Raw genomic sequence first — 18739 nt, 5'->3', positions numbered from 1 at the left:
TGTTGGGGGTTTTTTGTGAAACGGGAAAGTTGTGGGGGTTTTTTTGTGGTGAGAGTGTGAAAGAGATAAATGAGGGAGAGAAAGAGATAAGAGAGAGAGAGAAAGAGATAAGAGAGAGAGAGAAAGGGAGAGATCGATCGGGGGGAGAGAGAGAGGGGGACTGACCTTGGAGCTGATGATGACGACGACGACGAGGACAATGACGAAGCTGACGACGACGAGGAGGAGACTGAGAGCTGAGAGCTGGCGGCGCCTCTTCACTTCGCAAGAGCCCTTTCGACGAGAAATCGGGTAAGTTTTCTCACGACTAAGGTTAGGGTTTGGGTTTCTGTTTGAAATTGGGTTTCGGGTTTGGGTTTCGGGTTTGGGTTTCAAAGTCTGGTTTCGCCGTGTCGCCCTCAACTTCGTCGTGTCGCCCTCGACTTCGCCGTGTCGACTAGAGCTGACCATGTCGACGCCGTTGACGCCGTGTCCGACGCGTGTCGAACGCGTGTCGAACGCGTGTCCGTCCCCGACAAGCGTCGGACACGGGGACGGGGGGAGTTTTCACGAGTCGGTGCTTCTTAGACAGAAGTAACTACAATTTCTAGAGAGAAATGTGGTAAATATCAACTGCAAAATCAACCTTTTTTTGGCAATTAAACCAACCTCAAATGCAATCATTGCATATAATTCGCCCACAATTTATCTCAATGTGCTTTATCATTAACTTCACAAGATTGCATCTGTTTCAACATTTCTTTTCTAGCAGTAGTGATATTATGTAGTTACTTGTCTGAATCAGCTTTGTCACCCTCTTTTACAGATACAAAGGGATAAAAGAAGCCCGCCCCCAACACACACATACAGATGCACACAACACTCACCAACAAAAAAGAGCTCCCCTACTCTTCTTTTAACAAAATAACTTGGTGAAAGAAAGCTTATTAAAGCTATATTACGCACATCCTAACTCATTTTAGTTATCTGTTACATTTGTACTCCATCAAAATATTGGTCACAATAGGAAATTAATTAAAAATAGTGGTATGGATCAAATATTTAGCAAATTACAAATGAACTCTATTCTCAGAGGGCTACAATTTATAGGTCACTTGTGTAGACAAAAAGTAGGTGTCTCTAATACAATATGTGTCTCTATGTGTGTATAACACTACCACATGGAAATCATGATTCACCCACAACACTGTTATAAATAACGGTAAATAGTCCCGCAATAGCTACGCTAATAGCGTTCGCGGTCCATTCCTACTACGCTATCGCCCAATAGCGGTGACATATTACGGAATATGCGTTTTTCGCTTGTAAAAGCGGCCAATAGCGCGTCACAGCAGTGAATAGCGGGCGATTACGGGCAAGATCCGCTTTTTGATCGCTATTTAAATGCGGTTTGAGATTTTTTTTTTTAAATTAAACCCGACTCGCAACAACTACATCCTATTGCGCGTACTCCCGCGGCCTCCCATAGCCTCTGACACCTCCCTTAGCACTTCCTCTCACCCCCTCTCGTCGTGAGCTCCTCCTACTGCAGTCCTCTCACCGCTTAGCTCATCTTTTCGAAGATGATGACTCTTTGACTCCTCCAGTTGTATTCAGTATTATGTGACGGTTACATGTCTATTTCATGTTTAGGATCTCTTTAAATCATCAAATGCACTTTTAGATTTTCTAAACTTTTCTATAATTTTTCTTATCTTTTTAATATTTATACATATTTAAATTAGACCGTTATTTGATTTTACGTTTTTTATCGCTATTTTGCCACAATAGCCCCAAATAGCCTTAGCGATACCTCACCACTACACGATGCCATCCGCTATCGATAATCTTGCCCCACAGCCCACTTTTAGAACGTGTACAAGGTGAAGTATGTTTTCCATCTTTGACAAAAGCTAATCTATTACAGATCATTCTATTAGAATGTTCATTCACATATGAATAATAACCCTATATAAGGGTTCACACGGTCAGATATGACGGTCGGATATGAGACTTACCGTATTTGTATCCGCTAACCAATATCTCATACAGATATGGATATGCCTTGCTAAAGAGTTCATATGATGGAAGAGAGTTCATTAATATGTTCATTATATCTAAAAATCTAAGATTAGATCTCTTAATCATCACAATTAGTCTCAAATCCATTAATCCAAGGGTTAAAACTCTTGCAACTATATGACTAACATATATTCGGATATTTCAGATACAGATACGGTTATTTCACTACATAGCTATATCCGTCACCATATGGATATAAATTATAGCATCCATATTTGCATCCTAACAGATAAGGGTACATATATTTTCTCGCATATGGATATTTTTGTGCACCCCTAACCCTATATATATGTTTATATTAGTTAAATGTATTACTTCAGAAGCAAAGCTATGTTTATGTAATCTGAGTACAACATAAAAGGGATTGCAGATGCTGCTACTGGCTGCTAGAGGTGCATGGAAATTGGTGAAATTGATGGTTGTTGTGCCCTTGAATAATATCGGGAGAATCTTTAGTGTCACTGCACTTTTCTAATAACAAGTTTTTTCCCCAAAACTAGAGGCAGCCATCTATTAGTGAATTACCAACAGTTTCAAGTACAAGAGGTTATTTTAGTCAAACAAGAAGAAAGAACTTGGAAGTCGTGCTACACAAACTAGCAACATAACTAGAACTATAAAATGTCAAAACAAGTAAAACTACTTTGTTATTCATACAACTATTATGAAGAAACACATAATGCATGAGGCAGCTTCATTATCCATGATGGGAGGTAACAATTCGCACAAACTAAGACAACAAGACAAACTTGTAAGCAATATGAGCCACAATCTGACCAAATGTTTACAATAAAGAAAATCTAATTCACGAAGAGTCTTACAGTGTGATTTGTAAATCTATTTCCACAAACATTTATATATCAACAAGCAACCTGACTCCAAATACCAAAACTCAGCTTCTGTTTACCAATAAAATAAGACGCAGACAATGATTGTATCCAAAAGAACAAACATACCTTTGTATCATTATTGAGACGAAGCAGAATCAGCCAATGAGGACCCGATCTGCAGCATAAGAAGATATACTGGACTATACTCCTTATCTCCTCGAGCCCTAACTTTCATCTCATAATCATCTAGTGTTGCTTTAATTCCCTTCCAAATCTGATCCTCCCCTTGTGAATCCAGCCACAGAGAGTACTGAAGAGGTGTGAGCTTATTCCTCTGCATGGGTGACTGCAACTCATCAGGTCCCCTAGAGTACAGATGGTGTAGTATAATGCTTGGAGGCAAATCTTGTAGCAGAGGAGACCCAGCCAATTGCGAAGTTTCCAAGAAGATTACAGGGCGGAAGGCACGAAGAGCTCTGTAAGGTGCACCGAGCTGCTCAACTGGGAACAAGTTCTGACCCACTGCAAGTTCAAGCTCAGCCATGTCCCTAGCCATCCTCAGCTTGCCAGATTCAGACAAAGGCCTCACCAACGCAGCATGTCTGATAAAGAAAATCAAGACCCGAGAAGCCATTCTCCGAACAAGCTGGGTACAAATAGTCTCAGACCGAGAAGCTGAGGAAGAAGGCAGCAGCTTCGACAAGAACTCATTCCTAAAGTGTATTGTAGACTTCTGAAGCTCATCCATATAAGCCGATGCATTGTTGTCCATTCCAGCATCCATTCCATGACCCGAAAAGTCCTGTGTGTGCATTTGAAGGATGCAAGACTCAAGACGCTCAAGCATTGCCTGAAACAGAGTGGTTACTGATTCACAAGCAACACCATAGATCACACTGAGAGGAGAAGACAATACATCAGCAGCAACAGCAGGAAGAGAGGACGCAGTAGCACTAAGTCTAGTATGAATCTCCTGCAAATGTTGGCAGAGAGCAAAGTTCTTGATCTGAGCAGCAGTTGCAGAACCAGTAACCTGCTTAGACTCAGAACCAGTGGATACTTGGTACTCAGCTCTCTCAGCCAACAACATCAAAACCTTTCGAATCTCATGCAACACAAGAAGCATCAAATGCCCATGAAGCTTAACCACCTCAATCTCCTCCTGAATCCTCAACACAATCTTCGAAATCTGATCTTTCGATGGAATTATGCCTCTACTGGATATACTAGCCATCGGGAACACATTGTTAACGTAATCAGATAACCTACTCAAACACTGAGCAAGATAAGCAGTTTGAAAAATATCAATGGCTGCCACCATTTGATCCTTTCCTTCAGAACTAATCGCAGGAAGAACCCCTTTCACCTCGGTATCCCTCGACACCCTATCAATAAGATTCTCAACCATTGTAAACAACTTCGGGTACCCATGAGTAAAAATCTCCTTAACGAAACTCGAGGCGGTGTACACCGACTTCATTTGGGAAGCAAAAGCCTTCACAAGCGCTTCCCAAACACGATCAGTAAGCAGAGGATCACCCTCTTGCCAAACCTCATGAAGGAACAAAACCTGCGTGAAAGGAACTCGCTTTTTCGACAAAACGTCTGCAACTGCCAGACCGCCATCATTACCTTATGCAGCTCATCCATACAACCCTCCCCCGCATTTCCTTTCATTCCCACAGCGCGCTCGGCCCGCCTCTTCCCAGCCGCAATCTGGAGCGGGGTCCCGCTCCTGTTTGAACGCCCGGGCCGCAGCACGCAACCCACAGCACCCTCCGGCGCCCGAAGCAGCCGAATGAATATGGCTTTCATGTCCAGACGCGGACACCAACGCTGCCTTGACCCCAATCCCTTGTACTTATTAACGCAGCGCATCAACCGTAGAGCCTCGAGCTCCCATCCCAGATTGTAGAATACATAGAAGCCGCGCACCAAGATGTCATTCTGGTTCAATCCTCATACCATGACCCCTTCTCGACCGCCTAATGGCCCGACCCGCCGTCGCCCGTCTCAGAAAGCACCGGATGCTCCTCCGCCACGACAGAGATGCAGCCGGAGAGCCGCCGCGCTCCTCTGTAAAGCGTCTCGATCTCCCGGTGGCATCTCGCGGGCCTTGGCGAGGTCCAAAGTCTTGAATTGGCGCCGCCGCCGACGACACCAGGGAACCGTAGCTTCGGGGACGGAGAGCTTGAGGAGGCGGGAAAGCGCTGTGGATCAGGTCGGCGGCAGAGTGGAGGTTGGAGAGGCTGGGGCGGTGTGCTGGGAGAGGAGGTTGGCGGGCTCGGAGAGGTCGAGCGTAGGTGGCGGAGGGAGGAGCGGAGGGAGAGAGCGAGGACGAGGGTGGAGAGGAGGGAGTGGAGTTGGCGGAGGTGGAGGTGGGGGAGAGGAGGAGTCGTGGCGGAGAGGACCTGGTCGCGCGAGGTGGCGGTGAGGAGGGCGGATGGCGTCGTGGAGGGACTCGGCGGTGGAGCGGAGGAGCAGGCGGAGAGGGCGGCGGAGGAGAGACGGCGGAGGAGAAGTCGGGGGAAGAGGAAGGGGGAGAGAGGGTGGACGGCGAGGCGATTCGAGGGGGTCGACTTAGGTTGGGTTCGGATCCGGGTCCCTGAAGGTCGGGGAGCGCTGGAGAGGGGAGGCCGTCGCCATTAGAGAGAGAGAGGGGTTTGAGATCGAGATCGAGATCTGAGAGAGGAAGGGCAGAGAAGAGAAGTTGGGGAGAGAGAGAGAGTGAGAGAGTGTGTGAATTGGGCTGGGCTGGACTGGGATGGAAACCATGAGAGAGAGGTGAGTTGGGCCAAAATGTAGTAAAAATAAAGAGCTACAAGCGTGCTAGCAACAAATTTCTTAGAAGCAACTGGCAACATTGATCCGTCCGATGCTGCAGTAGCAGTGCGAAAACTATCATAAAAGTAATTTAAGTTTAAAAAAAAAAGTATATCACATATAGCTAACTACTTAGAATAAAAAATATAGCGAGTAACATACACTGGTTATCAAAATATTGAAACTAAAGAAGGTTTAAAAACAATCCGGTTGAGTTGAGTACTTTGTGTTTAACATTGGTTTTGAAAATGGATAGGTTAAAAAAAATAAACGAATGCAAGACTTTAGGATTTTAGGCAAAAAATTATTGTTAGGAGACGAGCGAGTTTAAAATGAAACGAAGAGCAAGCTTTAGGTTTATAGGATAAACTTCCATCTAATGCCATGACATTAGTATGAAAAAAGAGATAAAGACCGAGTTAAGCATTTGGTACAAAAACACATCATATACACGACAACTTAAAATAAAATATAGAAAATCAAAAAGAAAAAGACATCATTCATTTAATCACTTCAAAAAAAAAAAACATCATATCTTACAACGCACTGTGGCAATTTATAATGTATACTGAACTCCTAGAATATAAAATAGAAATGACCACGCGTCTACTCGAATGCCATCTATAGTTGAAGGCTGTGCTCTGTGGCAATCAAACAACTGAAATGAAAATAAGCTTAAGATGAAAACAACATCAAGAACGCTACTATTACACAACATACATTGGCAACAGAAATTACTTGTCCGAAGGCGCCAGAAGTGACTAAGTCTAAAATACGTTATGATTTCGGAATTCCTTTAATAATTTGAAAAGTTTTAGAGTATTTCTCCTATTTGAAGAATTTCTCAAACCTTTAAATACATTGTACATTTCCATGTTCAATATAAACACATCTCTTTAAGCATCGGAAAAAATTATTTTGATTCGTCGTGTTTCTCTTCGATCAAGTAAAATAGATACTTTGCCCTTGGGACTAATCCAGCTGTCGTGGAACATGATAGCATGTTCTTCTCTGCTCAAATTCGAACACCTCAAAATAAGTTTGTTTGATTTCTTTCTCCAGCTGGATAAGGCTGCAAATATACACAAGGAAAATGAATTATACAGAAAGAGGAATAAAGTAAATTAAGACGGTGCAACATTTGGCAGTCCAGTCTAGAAACATGCTGATGTATGACGACTTCAATTTGAAAATAAGAAGATAACGTATAAAGGAAAAACAGAGAAAGGGAATTACAAGAAAATAATTTTAAGGCTATACAAGAAAACAGATATAATTTTACTAGAATTTTCTTGTAATTCCCTTCTTGTTCCCATCGCCACCTGCTTGTTATTCTTTACCTGTGTCCCAACCATTTGGTATAACATCAACATCAGTCCAAATTACTTTTTTTTTTTGGTTTTTATGCAGGTTCAACAAAAACAAAGTTTGAGTCAACTTCGAGTCCATGACAACGATTTAAAGTTCTCCGGAATATCCAATTCCAAACTCAATGTTGAGTTTACTCCGACCAGGAAAGATTTGCTAGGTCTTTTAGAAACAATAAAGAAACATATAAAGAAAATAATGGTCGAGACTTCTTTTCGTACTAGATTTTTGTTTTACAAGAAATTATCTTGTAGCATCATTTAAGAGAGAATTATTTAGCAGAAAATTTAAATGATTTAGGAATCTTCTTAAAAGCTAATTAATATGAACGTTTTATTTTGGTGTAGTTACTAGTTAGCCTTCTTTCTTCAAGTATTAGTTTTTTAGTGATTAAGTTTGTAGTTTACAAGGAACTAGTTTTTCGCTTTTTTTAGTAGTTATGAAAATGTTTATGGAAAAATATTACGTTTATTTAAGGTGTATGATCTAATGAGTGTGGATTGTGGAACCCTAGTTCTTGAAAGTGTGAGACCATAAAGTTGTGGATTAACGCATGAGGCCAAAGTACAACTTAGGTCATTGTAATACCAAATGAATGGCTTCAAAGGAAACCCAAGCTCTAGATTCTCTCTATCTTCTCCATTCGCTCCAAATTTTCCTTCTCGTTCATCGTCGCACCACCTTCCAAAAGTCCAAACCACACCACTAGGGGTGTGCACAGTTCGGTCCAAACCGAAAAAACCGACCGAAAATTAGCGGTTCGGTTCGGTTTTAGTTCTAAGTCGGTTCGGGTTGAAAATTTTTCAACCCGAACCGACCAAACCGACCGCTATTAACATTTACCTTTATTTTGACCCGTAAGTAGTAATCCATACCCATTTTGTTACCCGACCCGTTCACCCATTGTTCACTTACTATAAACTCCCAAGTCACCCGTAACCTAACCTAAACCTAACTCTCCAGCAACCCTCAATCCGCCGTCCCCATTTCAGCCCAGGATCTCCATCAAAACCCTAGCATCTTCATCTTCTTCCTCTTCATACAAAGGCCCAAAACCCCAGTGAGATCTTGCGAGCGATTGGGTCTCCAACAACGATGGCCTCGTTCGCAGCCTCCCCATTTACGTCGGCGGCATCTCTCTCCTCTCCGTACTCGTCAACAGAGCTTTCTCCGGCATCGCCCCTGTCGTCGACGCCTCCAGTTGGGTCAAGTTCAAATTTTTATTTTTACTTTATTTTTTAAAATTTCTCTCAGATTTTCTATTTTGCTTAATCTCTTTGTTTAACTGTGGAAATGGGGAAAAGATTGTATTTTTGAGCGTATGAGAACAAATTATTTTTTCGCTTAGTGGTGTAAGTTTTCAGGATAATTTCGTGTTAATTACATTTCCAAGGATTTTCAAATGTTAGACAATGTAACTTTAGTATAGTTTTTGGATCAGTTGTGCACCTTCTATGAAAGTCAGTATATATCAGTGCTATCACTGGCTTCTGACAGCTTGAGCCTTTTTGTTGAAAAGATTTCTGAGCTAGTCGAGATGCATGGCTTGCCTTCATCACTTAGAACCGAACAAACCGAACCGAGCCGTACCGAACCGCCTTGCAACGGTTCGGTTCGGTTTTGAATTATGTGGTTCGGTTCGGTTCGGTTGTTCAAAATTTGGTAAAAATCGACCCGAACCGAACCGTGCTCAGCCTACACACCACCCCCACTCATACGCCAAAGAAAAAGGAAGTAAAGAAATAAATGACTTTATTAGAAGGATGGTTGGCAGACTTGTTTCTAAAGCAAGGATCCAAATAAGAAACTTATTTATATTTTGGAAACTAAAAAAAGTGAAGACAAACTAACTGTTCCCTTCAATAAAGTGAAACCCCTAAATTTCGATTAGGATAGATTTTATGCAATATAACAGTTTTGTTTACAGATTGGCCAACTTTAACAACTTCTTTTATCCTCTAAGAGTATATCAAACAGCCTTATAATCACTTGCCAAACAAATAGGCTACATAACTCTATTCATCGGTGTCACTAGGGGTGCATTCGGTCCGGATACAACTCAGATATGATACTTACCATATCCATATCCGCTTACTCATCACGGATACGGATACACCTCAGTGAGGAAAACTCATATCCACATCCGTTAATATAGCATACGAATACAGATATACATGCGGAGATGTCCAATACGGATATACATCCGGATATGTAAGTGGATATGCATGCGGATACAAAATAGACATGAGAAAACTAGATAATATTGAAAAAAATATAGTTCATACGATACAAAAGAGTTCATTAATATGTTCATTTGAAAAGCTAAAGATTAGACATCTTGAACATCAATATTAACCTCAAATCCATAATCTAAGGATTAAAACTATTGTAACAGTATGACTAATATCTATACGGATATTTTAGATACGGATCCGGATAATCTGTAACCATATCCTATCGGTTATAGATTTGAATAACCATATTCATATCCTAACGGATACGATAATGAATATTCCTCATAAACGGATATGGTTTAGCAGCCCTGGTTAGCTGGCATGCACTCTTCACTCCTCAGATGATTTCGTTAACAGATTGCTAATTGCTAAACAAATTGCATATTTGCTCCCTAATTGACAAAAGAGGAAGAGCGAGGAGCAAGCGGTAGCATATCCATTCAAATTAAGTCAAACTACAAGGCAGATATTAAAATATGAGCAACCGCCGGATCTACATGATGTTCATTGCTATCATAACACACCCCAGGATTGCCTACTTTTACTTGTGTTTACTAAGTAGGACACCAATAAAATTAGTTTGATAATGGGGATACTAGCAAGACAAAATCCTGGCTCCGCCACTTCAGCTATCATAAGATGATAATACATCAAGAAATAATGCATATCTATGACTTTACACTGTCACACAACAAGACCACAAAAGAGAAGTACTATGAACATATGATGCTACTAAGACCTTGTTGTCGCACAACATGTGGGTCATTACTCATTGCTAAAGTATAAGTTATAACTCTCACTATAACTTTAGAGTTTAGTGTAGTGGCATCGTCCTTTGACATGGTATTTGAGCAATCCAGGTTAAGTTCCTATTCATCACGAATTTAAGCAAATTTTTTAAAATAAAAAGATATTGCGTGAGTCTAGTTATCAGCTCTTAAAAGGGGCGCTCAAACTATAGGGATTTTTGTGTATAAAAGTGTAACTTAGAACCCTCACAATAATTGCAGAGTTTCGGTGTAGCTGCAGTCCTTCGACATTCAATTTTGTTGCACTTTTCTATTAGATAATTCATATACACAGCCAATTCAAATTCTAGTAACAACATATCTTAACTATAGGGCTAACTTTATCCTTGAGATGTTTAGTCACAGTATGCTTTATACTTATATAGGTTTTGATATATATATATATAATTTAAAACTGAACTTGGTAGGACAAAAACCATCCTTGTTTTTTGAAATTTCCATGTTTCTTGGTATGCTTAGTCATGATTTATAGGGTTAGATAGTTTAATTTATATGACACTAAGGTCCAAATATTATGCAACTCATAACATGTAAAATATCCTATTATGCAACTCATAACATGTAAAACATCAAAACAAAACTAAATTCAAAATCACCTCTCATATCCGAGTGCACGACGAATCAAAATCATCCGGTGCAACCCTCGCAATCCAATTACTCAAACTCTTCTTGATCTCCCCATGATTCACATAGGCCAACTCATACATGCTGCAGAGATTCACAACCACCGTTTCGTTCACCGCTGCCGTCGGCACTCTCTCCAGCGCCCCCTCCAGAAGCTTAATCGAATCCGAAAGATCTCTCAAATACATCAAACACAAAGCCTTGTTATTCAAAGCAATGACATCTCCAGGGTCCCTCTCAATGCACTTCTCATACTCCCTCACAGCCGAAACATAGTCCTTCGCCACTACGAACTCCAATGCTTTATTCCTCCCTATCAAATTCTCAAACTCCACCGACTCCCCTTTCTTCAACCCCTCAACTCTCAAAAACGACGCCTTTGCGCCATCCAAATCCCCAGTCTGAAGCTGAATATACCCCAACTTCGAGATAAGCACCGGATCCGTCGGATCCGAGTCCAAAACCTCCCGAATCAGCGAAAAGCACACATCAAACTCCTTATGAGCAAAATGATTACAGCAGATCGAGCTCAAAACGAAAACCTCCCTCCTCCTCCAACATTCAGACTCCTCCGATCCCTCTCGAACCCTCGCCCTCACAAAATCAAGAAGCTCATACAACCGATCCACAGTCTCAGCGCGACTGTTGAGCCGCTGCGGGAGCTCGGCGTAGAGATGCCGCACCGCGAACGGGATCATGGATCCGGATCGGTTCGGGTACGTTTCTGGGTAAGTTTCGTAGCGGTATTTGGGGGAGTCGAAGGGGAGGAGGGTTTGGATCTCGAGTGAGGAGGCGGAGAAGTTGCGGAGTTTGAAGAGGGCCAGGGCGTTGAAGGCGAGGTAGACGAGGTGCTCGTGGGGGGTCGAGAGGCGGGTGGGGGGGGGGGCGGCGACGACCTTGTCGGTGACGGAGTGCCACTAGCCGCGGGAGGAGAGGTCCGGAGGAATCTAGGGTTAGGGATTCGGGTGATTGGTCGTCAGAGATTGGGGTTGGTCGTTGGTCCATTTTGAGGAAGAACGAAAGTTGGGATGGAAGGAGAACTGGGGAGTTAAATTGGGCTAAAATGTACCGTCGGCTTTAATTACTACTTATGAAAATTGAATTTTTTTTTTAATGGGTTCGATTCCGGGCTGTTAAAAAAAACAAACAAAAAAAGAAACAAAATTTCTGGCCTTGGTACTCCCAGAAAGATGGTTTATTCATTTATTTATTTTTTATTATTTAAAGACTAAAGTCTTATTTTCCCTATTATCTTCTTCCTCACCCGTTACCACTACAGATGCAAATTTCCTAATTATTTTTTTTTTTTAAAGGAAAAACCATTGATAATTGTAGAATCAAATTGCACTGAGATAGAGTGAGGGGTGAATAGAATTGCTATAATTTTTAGACTAACTCAGAATAAGTAGCCGAAATAAAATAAACGAAAAGCTAGAAGCAAACAAACACAGGAACACACGAGATTTTTATAGTAGTTCGAATCAAAATCCTACATCCACTCTTTCTTCTCGCGAAGAGTCTTCTTTACTATGAGCAGAGTTCACCCAAATCACAACACGATTTGGTAGGCTTTAAAGGTTGCATACTAAAATCTACCCGAAATCAATTGTCTAATCTAATTCTTCATAATGACGAAAAGAAACATAGCCCTAGCTAACCAAACCCTCAATTAACCTGGCTTGAATAGGTCAACCATCAATTAATCTGGCTTGAGTATGCCAACCCTTAATTACCTCGGCTTGAGTACTTTGTCAAACTCACATGTTTAAAATACAACCAATCAAAACAATTAAAAATAAAAAGAACAATCTTACAGCTCTTTATTAAACCATTCTTCAAATCGATGAAGATGAAGATTTATGAAGAAGCGGTATAGCGGTGTAAGCGTAGGACACTCCTTCTTGCTGAATCAAACTCTGATGAAAAGCACACCAAGAAGAAGTTGAATGAGACTCGAGGGATTTGATCATCTCTCTCTCTCTCTCTCAAATCCTAGAAAAAAAAATCTCTGCTCATTATGCAATTGCCTTTTCTCTTCTTGTTGACTCTCTTGTTATCTCCCCTCAAATATGTTCTCCAATTCCTCTTATATAGGCCTTGATAGAATATGACATATATACTCTAATCAGAGTTTCAATAGAAGATCAAATCAATTAATGAACAACTTAAATTATATCTGAAAATCTGTCAAAACGCGTCATAACCATCGATGGTAAGAAATGATCATCGATGGTCCGTTGAAGATCATTGATGGTTAACTGCAGTTTATCAGTTGTGCAAATTCTAGTTTCTCGATTTTTCTGATTGTTGATTGTAGTCTATTGATTATCTTTACGATCATCGATGACCTAATTTTTGTTGGGTATCAAATCAAACTCCAAGTTAATAGTGTTTTTAATTATTTATAGAACTTCATGAGAATTAGATAGGGTTAGAGATCTATCATGATTAGGAGTTTGTGTTCCATCATGATTAGAAGTTTGAATCTTATTCTAATTAGGAAGTTAGGCTAGAGGTAGGGTTTTGGTTTCTCTATATATGTCCTTCTATTGTTAGAGGAAAAACTAAGAAGAAGAAGTGTAGATAGAAAGAGAGAGGGAGGGCTTAGCAGTCTTTATCCGTGTAAAAGATTGTAATTTGGAGGTGATAGTGAATTGATTTTGATCTCGTGGTTTTTCCTGTTGAGGGTTTTTCACGTTACTTTTGTGTGATTTTATTTGCTGCGTTTGGTGGTTTTTGGGGTTTTTATGAGATCCAAAAATTCCCTACAAGTGGTATCAAAGTGTGGTTAGACGGTTCATGAAGATTCGAGCATCGCGATTTTGCAAGAGCATTTGTGGTCGTGGCACTGTAGCTGCGAAATACTATAGCGGGTACCATTCACGCAGATCCGACGATTGGGGTTGATTTGTCTTTTGATCGAGGATTTGGAGGTGGATTTTGGTGATCCAGGAGTCGTTCCTAGGGTTTTTCGACATGATGAGTTTATTTTTTATGTTAGTTTTATCCAATTCAATCTCTATAGTGACTAATTTGAATTTTGATTGTGGTTAGAGGATGATGACTTCTTCGGGTCTGAAGTTTGATATTCTGCTATTCAATAGCAAGACAAATTTTGCAGTATGACAGTACGCGGTTCAATATATTCTTGTGTAGCAGGGTGTTGATCAAGCTTTAGAGGATAAGAAACCTAAAGGATTGAAGAATGCTGAATGGAGTTCTATGCAAAAGAGGGTGGTTAGCACAATTCGTTTGGCACTCGCCCCCGAGATCAAGTACAATGTTATGCAAGAGACTATACCAAGAGGGCTGTGGGAAAGGCTCGAGGGGATTTATGCGTCGAAGTCAATGACCAACCGATTGTGTTTGAGATGGAGTTTTATTCGTTAAAAATGGAAGAATGTACTGCAATTCAAGACCACATCAATACCTTTAATTAGCTAGTTTGCCAACTTATGAATATTGATGAGGAGATTAAAGAAGAAGAGCAGGCGCTACTCCTATTATCTTCCTTACCGAAATCGTACAAGCCGTTAGTTCAGACGATAATTACAGAAAAGCAGACTTTAAAGTTCGACGATGTGACAACACTCCTACGTGAGAATGAAAGAATGGAAAAGGAGAGCGCATCTAATGGTGGTGAGAGTGCACTAGCTTTTAAAGATTCTAATCGAGGGAGAAGTACGAGGAGATATGACAGTTATCGAGGAAGGTCAAAATTTCAAGCCCGAGATGACAGCGAAAAGGAGTGCTATTATTACAGAGAGAAGGGTCAGATTCAGTTCAGATGTTTCCAGATACGTGATGATTTGAAGAGTATTAGACAGATGAAGCTTCAAGAAAATGGGAAGAAGGCGGACTCCTCGGTGGTTGTGTGTGATGAAGATGTGGCTTTATTGATACAAAGTACATGTACTGATGCGAGTAACACTTAGGTGTTAGATTCTGCAGCCTCTATGCACGTTTGCAACAACAAAAATTATTTTAACACATTAAAGACAGATGAAGAATTTGACGACATGATTGTTGGAAACAACGAGAAGATGAAAGTTGAAGGTGTTAGAAGTGTTCGCCTCAAGCTTCATACTAGAAAGGTCGGAATTCTTCATCATGTGAGATATGTACCGTCATGTGGTACTATTTAATTTCATTGGGTGAGATAGCATCACGTGGGTACAAGTATATGAGTGGAGGAGAATGGTGCAAAGTGTATAGATATGGTGATTTGATTTTATGAGGAAGGAAGAATAGCAATCATATTTGCTATTAGATGGGCGATCCGTTAATAATGTAGATTACTCTTCTCAGACTCTTGTCCAAAATGGAGAGGTGAAAAACAAGAAGAAGAGAGTGAGTTTTTCTAAAGCCGTTGAGACACTTGGAGATTTTTCGTCGAGGGAGGATATGTTGGGTATCAACTCAAACTCCAAGTTAGTATAATATTTTTAATTCTTATAGAACTTCATAAGAATTAGATAGGGTTAGAGATCTATCATGATTAGGAGTTTGGGTTCCATCATGATTAGGAATTTGAATCTTATTCTAATTAGGAAGTTAGGCTAGAGATAGGATTTTGGTTTCCCTATATATGTCATTCTATTGTTAGAGGAAAAACTAAGAAGAATATATATATATATATATATGATATTATATATATAATAATATAAATATTATATATATATATATTATATATATATATATATATAATAATATATATATATATATATAATATATATGCTGAGATTAATGGGTATCCTGTCATAGGAGGGTTTCCTCCTATGACGCCCTCTAAAACACATAATGAGCGACATTGTGGATGATCCGCTCCGTTGAACTTGATCTACATATTCTAAAAACTCCAACACACCAAGTTTGGGTGAAACCGTCGTCGTTTGACCCTTCATCCACTCGTATTAATTTAACGGTTTTGAATGAATAGAACTTTTCACATGGCTCGATGGAGGTCAAACGACGACGGATTCACACCCAACTTGGTGTTGGGTTTTAGAATGTGTAGATCAAGTTCAACGGAGCGGATCATCCATAATGTCGCTCAATCATGTGATTTTAGAGGCGTCAATGAGGAAATCCCCTCCTATGACAAGGATACCCATTAATCTATATATATATATATATTATATATATATATATATATATATATATATATATATATATATATATAATATATATATATATATATATATATTATATATATATATATATAATATATATATATATTATATATATATAATATATATATATAATATATATATATATATATATATATATGAGATTAATGGAGGTCATTGACATAGGAGGAGATTTCCTCCTATGGAGCTGATGTGGCCAGATCTGAGCCACAGATCTGATTCGAATGGGTGTAGGCGATCAAAGGGAATTTTGCAAATAAGCCCATATCTGATCAAAACCGTCCTACGTGATTTATTTCCAAATCCCATCGTGATTTATTTCCAAAATTTCCAAATCCCCTCCTCCGTGATTTATTTCCAAAATTTCCAAATCCCCTTCTCCCATCGTGATTTATTTCCAAATCCCCTCCTCCCAGCGACAATCTTCCCGGCCGAACACTGACACGTCGAAGACCGACGCCGACGGCGTGATTTCTCCCGTCGACAGCCCCCTCCTCCTACCGCCTCCCGCTGTCGAGACCAATGTCGCCTCCTCCTCCCACCTCTCGCTGTCAAGACCGAGGTCGACGCCGTGATTTCTCCCGTCGACAGCCCCCTCCTTTAAGCCATTGATTGGCTATGTGAATACTTGGATACTTGATTAATCAGGCAGGTTAGTTGCCTAGCTCATTAGCATAGTCATTCCAAGGTAGGGAAGTCTACTGCTCATCATAATTTTGAAGGGGAAAATAGATAAATACGAAAGAGAAGTAGCTTTTAAATGTGTAATGATAATGGTCTCCTTTTGCATTGGTCCCTTCTAAATAGCTTTTAAATTTAATTGGAATGAATCTTATTCCAAATTCTGTGCTCTTTGTCGGTATGCTTGAGATGATATTATAAAGTCATACATTCTGTTAGCACTAAAATATTCTTTTTCCCTTGGAAATATCATATACAGATTGATTAAACAATAATAAAACGAAGGGAACCAAGGAAAGCAGATAATATTGAAGTGTAAGATGTTTAGTTTAGTGGAATTTAGATTCAAAGGTCTAATTACTAACTCAGCAATGTCAGACAACCTGGTCATATTAGAAATTTAAAACATAAAACTGAGTCATATTAGAAATTTAATACATAAAACTGAAGAATAAACATCTCTATTTGCAGAATTAAAAGGTTAACCAACTGAAAGAAACTGAGAACTGCAGAATATAATTTCTCAAAGTTTGTAACACATTGATAATTGTTTCAGGGCTACGAGAGGATAATGAATGTTGAAACAGATGATGTGCTACCCATTGGACTAAGTGAAAATGATACCCAAAATCTCATGGATGTTGATGTTGAATTGCATACAGCTCTTGTAGGCCCGAATGAGATGACTTTCATAGGAGAGGCGCCATACGAGGGAAAAGAATTTGCTACATTGGAGGAGGCATACAACTATTACAATTCTTATGCCAAAAAATGGGTTTTGGAATCCGCAAGGAAACAGCTGATAAGTCAAGAAAGTCAGGAGAAATTATTTCTCAAGTTTTTGTTTGCAACAAGGCAGGGAGAAAAAGGTTATCAGATAAGAGAGAGTGTGGGAAACTTGTCAATCGCCGTCCAGATACTAGAGTGGATTGTCCCGCAAGAATGAAGATTAAGTTGACTTCCTCCAAGACATGGATTGTCACAAAGTTTGAGGGAGAACACCCAACCCATCTATTATCGAGCCCTGATAAAGTGTTTAATCATTATTCCCACAAGCAAAGTCATCTCTCGAAGACTTGCAAGAGAATTATTGAGAATTTGAATGAAGAAGGAATGGCTCCTTCTACTATTGCTCGAGTGTATAATGTTGTATCTAAGAGTCTTGATGAAGAATATATTACTGCACAACAATGTATTGATCACATCAGAACTATTATGAAGAACAACATTGGCAATGAATGCATATCCATCATAAAAATATTTCAAGATAGGAAGGAAATCGATCCAGAATTTTACTTTTCCATAGAGCTGGATCAGTCAGGGACTATGAGGAGCGTGTTTTGGGCTGATGGGAGATCAAGATCTTTTTTCCATAGAGCTGGATCAGTCAGGGACTATGAGGAGCGTGTTTTGGGCTGATGGGAGATCAAGATCTTCTTACTTAAGTTTTGGAGATGTATGAGGAGCGTGTTTTGGGCTGATGGGAGATCAAGATCTTCTTACTTAAGTTTTGGAGATGTAGTAGTGTTCGACGTCACATATAAAACTAATCATTTGAGCATACCGTTTGCTACATTCACAGGTGTAAATCATCATTGGCAATCCATTCTCTTTGGTTGTGCGTTACTTGCAGATGAGCAAGAGGATACCTTTATTTGGTTGTTCACCCAATGGCTAAAATGCATGCATGGAGTTAGACCTAAAGTAATTATCACTGATCAAGATGCACAAATAGGAGGAGCTATCAAACAAGTTTTTCCTAATACCCGACACTATTTTTGTTCTTGGCATATTGGCAGACATATTGCCGAGCAGCAACTTTCAATGAAAGCACAATATGGAGATGAGTTTTTTTACATATTTTGATAAGTGGTACCGAGCTAGCACTATTCACAATTGTGAGGAACGTTGGAAGATTTTGAAGGAGAAATTTAATATAGATGAGAGTGTAGATAGTTGGCTGACGAGGATGTACAGATTGCGTGCACACTGGGTAGATGCATATTTGCAAGACATATTTTGGGCAGGAATGACAACTAGTCAGAGGAGTGAAAGTATCAATGCATTTTTTGATGGTTATGTAAATACAAAGACTAGGCTTGTGGACTTTGTATGCCAATATGACAAAGCCTTAGCAAATCGCCATGCATTTGAATCTC

The 18739-nt window shown here is 39.9% G+C and overlaps 2 protein-coding genes across 2 annotated transcripts in view; both read right to left on the bottom strand.

The window, feature by feature from the left end:
* Positions 1-4706, bottom strand: part of LOC109823278 (conserved oligomeric Golgi complex subunit 5) — an 11270-nt gene extending 6564 nt beyond the window's left edge. Inside the window, 2 exon segments of the mRNA XM_020389563.1 lie at positions 3018-4496; positions 4499-4706. Of these exon segments, the coding sequence (XP_020245152.1) occupies positions 3028-4496; positions 4499-4706 (1677 nt within the window). The 3' untranslated portion in view covers positions 3018-3027.
* On the bottom strand, positions 6595-13629 carry LOC109823277 (trafficking protein particle complex subunit 12). The gene is given in 3 exon segments (XM_020389562.1): positions 6595-6786; positions 10722-11696; positions 13519-13629. Coding segments are annotated over 2 exon segments (1083 nt in total). The 3' UTR covers positions 6595-6786; positions 10722-10724.

This window comes from Asparagus officinalis, chromosome 9 (genome assembly GCF_001876935.1).
Source record: "Asparagus officinalis chromosome 9, Aspof.V1, whole genome shotgun sequence".
Lineage (NCBI taxonomy): Eukaryota > Viridiplantae > Streptophyta > Magnoliopsida > Asparagales > Asparagaceae > Asparagus > Asparagus officinalis.
This window is presented reverse-complemented; position numbering and strand designations above follow the sequence as displayed.